The 12,353-nt window shown below is 26.8% G+C and overlaps 1 protein-coding gene across 1 annotated transcript in view; it reads left to right on the forward strand.

Moving 5' to 3' along the window:
• The window catches only part of LOC148234343 (discoidin domain-containing receptor 2-like), a 281,896-nt gene that overhangs the window by 217,856 nt on the left and 51,687 nt on the right, over positions 1 to 12,353 (forward strand). Inside the window, exon 12 of the mRNA XM_088188028.1 lies at positions 10,422 to 10,571. Coding sequence (XP_088044154.1) covers positions 10,422 to 10,571 — 150 coding nt within the window. The remainder of the gene's footprint in view (positions 1 to 10,421; positions 10,572 to 12,353) is intronic.

Below are 12,353 nucleotides of genomic sequence, written 5' to 3' on the forward strand. Positions count from 1 at the left end.
ATTTTTCAACGGTTACAAAATAAAATTCACCGCTAATTCAAGGTAGTCGAAATAAAACCAGAAAATAGAATCATTCAAACAAGAAAATACGATTCATCCTATTTATCATTAAGATTATAGTAAACGGCTGAACAATTCAATGTGTTAGCTTTGTACAAAAGCTTAGATTCATTTAATAAAACCATGTAAATTATAACGGCACATTTTAAATAAATTAGTAAATAGATATATATTAATATTTTTTTAATGAGAAGAGTTAAATAATCAAAAGCAAATGTACAATAATATTTCGTTTCGTTTTTAATGCTTTGAATTTTATCTCGAGTATTATCAGTCAGTGTGTAAGAGAAAGTTTTTAATTCGAAATATTTTTTAATAAGTTTTGAAAAGAACTGCTCGCAGCAGTAATTTGTTTCGAACACAGATGTATATTCCAATGCATGTCTCCTAGAAGTGGGAAATTCATTATTGGTTATCTAACTTTTATATTATATAATCGAGATGTGAGAGCTTCAGTACATCGTCGCTATGCAGATGAATATTTTCTGGTACATCCGCCGGTTCTACATTGAACGGTGTAGCAAAGATATTAAATTTAATTTGCTTGCGTTTCATGTTCTTGAATCTTTCATTAAATGCCTCGATTAGTTTCACACATTCACTCGCATAATCTAGTGTCTCAGATGGCGTTTGTCCTTTTAGAGCTGGGAAATGCATTGTATAGTTGCACTTTCCACAATTTTATTTGAATTTCAAAAGGTTGCACGTTTAAAAGCAGAGAATGCTTAGAAGCTGATAAGGTTTTGTAGCTTCACATGAACTGCTTGACTTAATCTCGCAGTTCGTTAAATCTCATAAACATCTTCCCAAAATATAGCCGCCGAAAAATTCTTTGAAAACATCATAAATCTTCGGCGGCCTTCGCTAACTTTTTAGTGGCAGAAGTTTTTTAAATCAATGATAAAAAAAATACACTTTTCCATAATTCAATTCAATTTCTAGATTTATTAAATTTTGAGTCTTATATGCGACGCGCCAACCCTAAAGAACTCGCCGTATACTGCCCGCGGGCCGGAGGTATCTCGCCGCTGATTCAGATTTTCCAGTCATTTTCGGAGGATTTTCGAACCGGTTTTCGTTCGAGATCGCCGATGCCTTTTGCTCGATGGATGGTCTCGCTTTATTTTTTAGCAGTTACCATTCTATGTCCAGTGGCTGGTTCTGGGTCGTAAATTGCGCAAGGAACGCTTTTAGCGTGCCCACTGCACGCTTGAGCTTCTTAATGGTGCTGATGAGGGACTCCTTCTTATGTGTTTTGTGTTGTGGCTTAATTGCGTAAAGAGCGAGCGAGAGGGGCGCGGAGCGTACGTCCGCTCTCTATCGAAGCACGTAGTGAAATCACATTAGAATCACAAACAATTCTAAAACACCTAAAATGAATTCAAAATAAGGCACCTGAAATTCTTTGGAAACACTGTATACTTCACAAAACAATTATTGTGTAAGAAAATGTGAATGAATAAATTGAAAATATTTTTACTACGTTATTTCAGAGCTATCAGTTTTTTTTTGTAGTCATCAAAATATAATTGCATTACAAAACCCTCACTTTTCTATTATTGCGTTGTGCGTTTTTTATCTTATGCAAGAGTGATTTTAAAGGGATTTCGAACTTTGAAGGGGAATTGCGATTTACCTTGATTATAATCGCGATAAAGTATTGCTCAATTTAATTTTTTTAAATATTTATTGATTAAAATAAATTAATGTAAAGGCCACAATTGCGTTTATTTATTAAAAAAAAATAGGTAAAAGATATTTACAATAAGATTAAGCTATGGAAATCTTAATTTACAGAAAAATATATTCAATTAAAGTGTCTTTTGCCGCAAAAATTATATTGAAGTAAAAAGAAATTTTCTCACTAAATATTTGTTAAGTACGTAAATGAACTCTGTACATTATTTTAATATTGTTTATTTGCAAAATTCACGTTGTATACAGAATCTATTTATCGATGAACAATATGATGTATTGAGAACAATTCATATAATTAGCATATACTTTATTAAAACAAAAATTTGAGAATAAAACTCTAGTTAAATTTTGGTGAGAACAAAGTATATAATTTTAAGAGACCATGTTAAGCAAAGCTATACATGTTTTGTTGCTATCTGTGACATCATACTGACGTGAATCGGGAGTTTCTGCTAATAAATATTGAACCCGTTTTGTGGTAAAAAAAAAACCCGATTAGTATTTACATTGATAACCTCACTATTTGCTAAGCTTCGGGCAAAAAGACACCTCATTTATCAATGGAAAATAATTACAAATAAAGCATTTATTATATATACATTTAAGTATCAGATTGTCCCATTAGTCTTTACGTGTTATAAATTAGCGATAATTTCACTATTCTTTCGGTGTCTGTTAACAGAAATTGTATCAATCATACTATTTAGTAACGGGATATTTGTTATAGTAAAAATAATTTCAGTTAGCTATATAATGCTCTATACGTTTCAACTCATAATGCGACAATAGCAGTTATAAACATACGTAATACAATGGACAGATATGCCGTAAAATTTAAAAAGCGTCAAATGGGCGGCCAGTCAAAAGAGTGTGCGTCAAATGAGCGCCGTCATATGAGCGCTGCATTATAAGCGCTGCGTTATAAGAGCGTTTATCAAATTAGCGCTGTAACGAAATAGCGTACGTCAAAAGCACAGACAGTCATAAGAGCGCTTGTTAAAAAAGGGCGCAAAAATACTTGGAGAAAATCAAGTAATGAATATTTTAGGAATTAGATATAAAAAATATAAGTAAATTTTGAGAAATTTACAAAGGCCGTAAAATTAGTATTCAATGTGCCAGAACGTAATGACAAATAAAATGAAAAGCCAACTTTAATATTTTTTTTTACATATTATGTACATACAAAAGTATGGCTTACCATCCCCATACAAGCGATATACATATATTTTGTAAACGCTGATTTTTAAATTATCATTAAATTGGTTCTATATTATAATGTTTCATTAAATTGACAAATAATTATCGACTCGACTTGCAATGAATGTGTACAGTTATAGGGCAGGTATATGGTCTGTCAGATTTATTAATATATATATTTCGATCGCTGCAACACTTCCTTAAAGAAAATAAATAAACTGCAGAGGATGTAAAAATGGGGCTTTTTATTAATGGATTAAAATATTGATCGAGAGGTGGGAGAAATAATATTTTGGGTAAATAAAATAAAAATAAAAAATATATTTGTTTTGGAAATTTCCTAATAAATTTATTTTACGTGCAAATAATTTATGCAAGGTGCCGTAAAATAATATAAATTAAAATTAATGTACATGTAATAATCTGCTCTTTACAGTTCTGTTTTTAACTTTTAATTAAAATTTCATATGTAATTCTAAAGCATTCAATGCATAATTAAACGGTACATAGTTAAAACAGTTAACTCATTTTAACTACAGCGGTTAATATTAAATTATATACAATATAAAATAAAACATTAAAACTGAATTAAGACTTATAGATAAACTAAAATAATTTCATATTTTTTTGATACTATGTATTCAATACTAAAATACTATATCTACTCTAATAAAACTAACATTGTTTTATTTTATTCTAAAACACAACAAATTTATATGTATAATGTAAAAATTTTAGACAACAAAATGCGTTTTTGCAAAGAATCTGAACTAATAAACTAACCAAATCAAGTGTATGGTGAATTCAATATCAATTGCAATTTATAAAAGACAATGATCTATTGTCATATAAATAGTATTTTTATACATTGTATAAACATAATGTTTGTTTAAAATAAAATTTATATTTTGCTTTCTTATTAATAAAATTTTAATCTTGATTAACAATTATTAAACCTGAAATAGTATTGATAAATCTTATGCTGTAGTAATATATATATTCTTTTACTTTATGTTTTTAACATTAGTAACTTCTGATTATTTTGGAATAATTGTAAAAAAACTGTGCATGTGTTGAAAATATTTTAAACCATCCTTTTCTAAAAATTAGGTATTAAGTTTATACCAGAGCTATCGCTGCTACAACTCAATCTGAGAGATCAGTCTTACATTAAGAGTACCCTTGTTAGTTATTAGCATTAAAATACTTTTACATAAATACATACTTTGGATAAATATTGTTTAAATTATTTCAAATAAAATGCTTATTATAAATTAATAGTAAACATTAAGCGAACTATGAAAATGATAAAGAAGTGGTCTCCCGTTGCCTTTTAACCAGTGAATAATGAATTACGGCGAGACTTTAGGATAATGCTTTATCGTAACATACGATTATTACCGATTTATAAACGTATTAAAGTCGCCACTTGATCCTATAGTAGATTTGCAATATTGCCTTTAAGCGCGATAAATTTATACCTTTTTAAAGAGATTGTTCGTAGAGGCAATGCTCTGGCAAATCACATAATTCTAGCACAGGTGCTCAACTCTAGCACCCTGTTCAAGTGCCGTTTATGTTATATGAACAAAAATAAAACCTACTCTTAGGATTTAATATCACGGTGGGTAAAAAAAGAAGAGAAGTAAAAAGGAAAACGCAAAAGTGAAGACGTAACGTATCGCGGGCTTATCTTTTTTAATGTCAAAAATAATAAGCGCGCATACGTGCGTAATGATGCAGCAGAGATTCTCATTTAATATGTATGTATGTAAATATAAATAAAAAATAACTATTTAGTATTTTAATTACAATTAAAATAATATAAATAAATATTAAACTTTGAAATAATAATACGACAACGACGTGATTATTATTAAATAGCTTATATTACGTCGTCCAATAAGTCATCATACTCAAAAAATACATAAAGAATTGGTCTAAATACAATATTACTACAAAAAAAAACAATGATATAAAATAATAATTTAGTAAAATCGGAAATAGTTGCGCTTTACGATGAATTCTAAAATCAATTATAAATCTAACCATTATGACTTAACATGTTTCCTCAATGATCTATTATATTATAGCAATTTTTTTTTTTAATATTTATTTTTTATTAAGCAAGCATTAAATAACTCTAGCGCCAAATACAACTGAATAAAACAGGTTTACATATATTATTAGGAAATAACTCGATGGTAAAAAAAACTTTACCAGACGTGTGTATGCATAGCTTTTCTTAATTATATTTTAACTCTAATAGATTTGTCATATGTATAAAAAAGTAATCTTAAAAGTCTATGTTTTGAGACTGAGGTAATTGATTTGTGAGAGTGTGAAAGATTTTGTGTTGCGTTTACCATTTTAATCAATATTGATGTCCATCCAGCATGTTTTTTTATTTGCAGGGGTTTAATAACTAATATTATGAAGTATTAAATTACATATTTTTGAGTCTGAATACCCTAAATATTTTATTGTACTCTGTACAGTTTTATCTGTATCAAGGGTTAAATTGTACTTTTATGTAAGACATCATCATTTGATAACCGTTCCTTTTTGTATATGATTATAAATATATATGTATATAATAATTCAAAAAAAATATTTTCAGTCAATAAAGTTATTTTTGGTATTATTCGTCTTATATAATCACTCAATATACGTATCATCTTTTATTATTCTACTCTCGGTCGATCGAGCGCTTGTTTTTTGACGGCAGACTTTGCTTAGTGTGAAAAAATATATAGATAATAATAATTGAAAGCGAGTTTCTTTTCACTTTAGCAAAATATTTGCGTGGCTGAAAATATAAAAAAAATCTTCTCAATTTCTGAAGGAGAAAATTCTCTGAGAAAAGCGTAATCGACAACCGCGATGGAAATTTCGCTGAATCGCGATAATTCGGCGCTTGAGTTATTTAATACTCGCTTAAAAGATTTTCCTTCAAATATACTATATATAAATATAATATTTATTGTTTATGTATATTATATACATATTCAATTAAGCTGGTTTGCTAAAATATTTAAATTAAAACAATAAAGTACAGACACAGTAACGGACTTTCCAAATACATTTTTTTTATTCTTTCGTCTTAAATGTTTTTTTTTAAATCGATATATATTTAAACAATCATCAAATCATTTAATAAATATATTTCTCAAATATGTATAATTGTGGTTAGAGCAACGGTTTCAAACTAACCCAAAATTAATAATCTACGATTATATTAAATTGTGTAAATTTTTTATTTATGTTTTATATATTATAGAAAAAAACAGTATTTTCTTAGTTGTACACATTTGCAGAAATGTAGTAATTAGTATATAGCTTATCTCACCAGTTCTATGAATGGTAAAAGACTTTCTAACATTTTGTTTAAGAAAAGTTACAATACATAATATATGTTTTTCTGGTAGTTGCTGCTTTCTAATCTTACAATTGGTTAAATATAATATTTTATAATTATATGATTATTTAAATATATTCATATTGCATCTTAAACTAAAAAAATTAAAGCCGTTTTTCGCACAGTTCCTTTATGGTAAATATTTAATAATTATAGAGTTTTTTTATTGAACTGTTAATATTAAAAAAAAAGTATATTGCACGAGATATTTCACATAGAGAATTTATTTTTTAAACCCGCTTTTCTCAACATGCGATTTTTCACTCTCTTTTCAACCGTTTCCGAATCGTAAGGAAAATCAATTCAATTTGCATGGTAATGCTTCGGTTTGCGTCGAATTCACAGCAGGTAGCTCGAATAATAATACTCTGCTCCATTCAGGCGTACAAATCAAATGTTTACTAATTTGAGCTGCAGCAAAAAATGTGAATTCACCAGAAAGAACCCTTCGTATTTTCATCGTGGTTACTTTTGAAATCCCCTTTATACTTTTTACGTACTTTAAATATATAACGTATAAAACTGAAAGCCAATGAATATCTGCAGAAAGTGAAGGGCTATAATAATGTGGGTTAACAAACTATACGTAGAATATATAGTACAATCCAAAAATATATATATATATATATATATCATATATATATTTTAACAAAAAAAACATTTAAGTAGCTTAATTTTATATTGGCTGTATTTGATGCTTAACTTTATTTTATTCAGTCTTGAATAAAATAAATGCTTTCCTAAAAATAAAATTTTCCACTAGATATATTAAAAACAATTTTTATTTTTTTAAATACTAAATTAATAATGATATAACTCGTTTTTAGTTGGTTTCAAGACAACTATTTATCTAAAGCATTAGATATAATAAAATATGCAATTAAATTTTCAGTTATGGTTTAAATAAGGCATACACTGATGTACATATTGTACTATTACTTGTTAAGTATATATGTAGGTAATTTCACTCAAAAAAATTAATGTCTGGTATATAATTTATGTTCTTGTAAATAAATTAAATACATACTAAATAATTAATGTGAAAAATCCATTATAAAATATTATCTGTAAGTGACGGAACGTATTTTAACAACATAAAATGATTTATATATACATATGCTTATAAATTTAATTATAAACATAATTAAGGAGTCATTATTTTAACTCTTTAAAGTAAAATATAAAGTTTACTATGTAGCCTATAATTACGAAACTAAACTAAGGATTGCTAAAGGTAAATTTATATTATTTATAACACGTTACTTTCCTTGTCTTTGGAATTCGAAATTTAAGAGATATCTATAAATCCAAGTTTAAATTTGAATTAAATACTACGTAATCCAATACTTTATAAACTATATATCTATTATTAATATAAAATATATACCGTAAGAATGTATGTGTTGTATATAAATAGGTGGATAGTGATGATATATATGAGTAAATGCAGTTAAAATAAGTGTGAAACAGTAAATAATAGAGATCTTAAAGTAATAATTAAATAGTGAAAAATAATTTATGTATGAATCATATGAATTGCAACTTTAAATGTAGACTTGCAATTTTAAAAGATCTCTGTGAGAGCTCTGATGTCATTTAACGACTTAATTCAGTGTTACCTATGGGTGATTTAAATCCCTGGTTGGATGTGCTATTGGTGTTTAGTTCAATATTTTCAAATATAAACACAATTATATGGTCAAAAGATCTCTCTTACATTGTTGTGAATAGACTTTTTATGGTTTTGAGTCTGTTTTTTTTTGACGTCCTAATTATAACGAATTGTAAAGGTAGTTAAAACCTCGACAAAATATTTTTTAGTTCAAAATACGCTAATCTATGTATTGCGCAATTTTAATCGAAAATAAATGTTATTCTTTAATTACATTATCAATTAAAAAAGATTGAACGGCTAATAGCGCTCAAGAGATTAGTCGTTTTAACTCAAATATTTGATTAATAAGCTATAGACGACAAGATGTTCGACATTTTGCTAATTGATACTATTAATAGTCCAATTAATTCAACAAATTTGCCTTTTCAACGCTAAACTGAAATTGAAGGTAATTTCAGTTAACAAATATTTAGATTGAATCTATACTTAAAAATTATATATCAAAAAACATATATTTGCTTATGAATATCACTAATCTCTATTTTTGTTTATCTCTGCTCTGTTTTTATGGACGAAATGATGTTTATTATGTAAGACTAAAAAGCAATTGATTTCATAATTTTTGAGTTAACATATAATCAATATGCGATACCTACTCATATAAAAATGAAATAAAAAACTGCATATATATTATAATATAAAATGAGCAATGCGAATTTCATAGTTATAAAAAAATATATAAGATAATTTTCAAGAAATCAAATATTTATAACGTATGTAATGTTAATCCTGCATCATTCTTATTTTTATATAGATAGATAAGACATATGATGAATACATTAATCTTATCTCTTTATGTTAGCTTTTAAATCGAAGGACAAATCATGTTTATATAAATTAAAGAGAGCATGAGTCAGTTAAAAATAATAAAAAAAAACATCAATAGACAGTGTCAATATCACAATATCATTTTGTTTAATTAACCCTTTACGCATGTATGCCGCTTTGTTTGTATGCTGCTCCACAATCGGCAGCAAATTCGTTCGCATGTTTGACTAAAATGGAGATTATTATAAATGTACATTATTTTTTACGAAAATATATTTACATTATATGTTGTATAATTATATTTAAAACTTGTATCTGAATATATATTTTTAAATAATAAAATATAATCATCTCAGATACCCATTTAAGTAAAACTCATTGATGGAAAATAATATTATTAGCTATTAAAATTAAAAAATTGTAAAGATTATTAAAAAACAACTTTTTTTAACTTCTATGGTTCATGGGTACTTAAAAAACATTTTTTTTTATTTAAATTCTAGTTATTTAGATTGAACATATTCTTAAATTTTATTATGTAAGAATTAATTATTTTTATTAATATATTATATTAACGGTAAATAAGATGGTTTTAAAGAAATACTTTTGGATTTTATATGTCTATATATATACGTTTTATTCTATATTTATTTAATATGTATTTTATTTTTAATTTATTTGCTTATATTAATTAGTATATTTACATAATACATATATATTTGGTTGTTTATATAATTTTACTTTGACTTAATTTCATTTTTATTTAATATATTATATTTTTACAAATTACTTTTCTTCACATGTTAGCTTCGTTGTTCATTTGTTTATTTATAAATAAAGATAAATTATTTATTCACTTACGTATAGATACATATAAATTATTCACATACTTATTTTAAAAAGTATGATTGCAAATGTTTGCAATATATGTAATTATTAAATAGTAAATATTTTTTTTTTAATTCTCGCATTCCCAGGTGCAATAAAGCTGACGATGCGCAGAATATATAATATTACATTGTTCAAGGTTCAGTTCTAAATAATTTGACCGTTAAAAAATCGACAGAATTATGCGAACATGCACATTCCTGTAATCACCCATCGTTTGAGTCTATTCAAAAAATTGGTAAAACATAAACTTTACACTTCTGTAATGACAATATTATACTTATATGATATCAATGATCACAATAATTACTATTTTTCACCCCTATATAGTCTTCAAAAAATTCACAAAGTCAGTTTGAAAAAGTGTGTCAAATGTGATACTTCTATTACGAATCGTCATTGCTTTAAAAAAAGATTTATTAATAATATTATTTAAAAATAGGGTTATAATAGCATTTGCGTTCCATTATTGATTAAAAACTACATAAGCATCAAACAGACTATTATAGAAAAAATATAATATTGTTAATAAATAAATTATATTTTTTTAACTTTAAATACTCGTAGTTTAAGAATAAAAGCAATACATGAAAGACAAAGCAAGGTGTAATTTTGAAAGTAGTCTTAATATTCCACCGTTTTTAGGACATAAAAAGTGACCTGATATTTATTTTTGAGATACCATATAATATTTTTTTTTCATTATGCTTTCAGACTGAACGACGCGAGCAACATTTCACACCTGGAAAGTTTACCCCCATCAAGCTACCGCCTGAAGATCCACCGGCAGATTTCAAACTTCCCTCCTTCCCCAGGCATCGCCTTAGGATTATTGAAAAGCTCGGAGAAGGGGATTTCGGTGTGGTGAGTATTCAGACACTTTACTTTTATTCATACACGCAAGTCTTTAAATATTGAAAACCAATCCTAGGATATACTGTCGAAATCTGAATTTTCTACGGAATGTTTCGTATCAGAGTCCATACCGAAATGTTACGGTTTGAATCCTTAATATATGCTTCCAATCTAAAGAAAAAGAGACAGATTAGTTGAAAAAATATTCACAAAGTTACTGCTATAATTATGCATTAGAATTATTTAAATCATTGTAGTTAACATTCATGTTGATTTTTCATTTACAATTTTACGATTTTTTAAGATATAACAAATTTATTGGACTGCCCCATTATTATAGCCAAGCCTGTATATCTGTATTATATGGAATACAATATACGTTGTCATTAGTACTAGACATGATATTTACAACATGCAGAGAGAGTTAAAAAGATAATTTTTTTCAATGCAACAATTTTTTTCCCAAAAATGAAATAAATAAACTTCAGTTTACAATTTACATAATAACTAATGAAATAAAGCCTTTAATCGACAACGAAATAATAAGGTCGTATATGATTGTTGCAGCCTTATTTCAATGTAACAGGCTTTCGGTGAGAACAGTTGTTAGAAGTGTTGAGCACATTGTGAGTAACATCAATAGCCAATTTAATAGCGAAACAAATGATTTCGAAAAATTTTCTTTGTCTTTACCCAGTTGTTTTTCAACTTTTGTTTGACTCTTAACACCGTTGATAGGTTTTCTCAATGTGTATTATGTAAAATTATAACAAAATATCAAATATTTTGTATGAATAATTACTAAGCTACTATTTTTAGAGGCTTCTGCAAGCAGTTACTGGTTTGAACCACATTTATTAAAAATGTAAATTATTATAAGCTGTAATAGCGGTGCTCTTGCACCCCAGAGCAACACGGCATTTTTTTTTGGGAACCGCTGGTCTTAGAAATACTTTTTAGTTGTTAGTAACTTAATAATTAGCTTTTTAATTAATTTTCATCAAACAACTATAGATAAAAATATTTTTATTAAAGTTAAGAAAACGTATTACATTCATTGGTGGTAAAAATATGTACAAAATAGATTAAGGTTCAGTTAGAAAAAAATATGGGGCATGTGAAAATGCAATGTGTTTAAAGGCACTGAATATTCATTGTATTTTCTTACCAACAGTTACGTTGTAAAAAATATCTCATTTACCGTGTGTTGTTGACCAATTGTGTCAACGGTGAACTTAACTAGTAAAAAAATCATAAAAAATGATATGAACTTGCAGTAAATATTTCATCAACTTGATTTAAAAATATAAAAAAATCATAAAATCTCTATTCATACAAAATATTGCGAAGCATATGTTTTCTGAACTTCGAGTCTTGAGTCTTGATGCAATTATAGAATAGGAAGTGGCTAATTGTGAAGTGATGACAAACTAAAAGGCAAATTCTAAGCAAATTATCTAACAAGATTCTCTAAATGGGTCAGATGACCTGAAATTGTTGTTTTAACAGATGACCATTTAAAGTAATTTGTACTGATTTAATAAAGGACCATCTGAAGTAAATTTTGACAATAAAAAATTACAAACTTCACCCCTAATTCTATTATTCTTAAAAAAAACAATAACCTAACTTTCATTAGGCTTATTATTTTGACACGTAGTTTGATCAATTAACGATATATACTCAAATTCATTATATATTCGAATAGATCAAATATAAAAATATGATCTTAGTTAAATTTTACTTTTTAACTTCCAAGTCCCTTACAAAAAAGTTTACTGACTCCTGGAC

The sequence above is a fragment of the Plectrocnemia conspersa genome, unplaced genomic scaffold (assembly GCF_051122295.1).
Source record: "Plectrocnemia conspersa isolate PC_06_02 unplaced genomic scaffold, ASM5112229v1 ptg000006l, whole genome shotgun sequence".
Lineage (NCBI taxonomy): Eukaryota > Metazoa > Arthropoda > Insecta > Trichoptera > Polycentropodidae > Plectrocnemia > Plectrocnemia conspersa.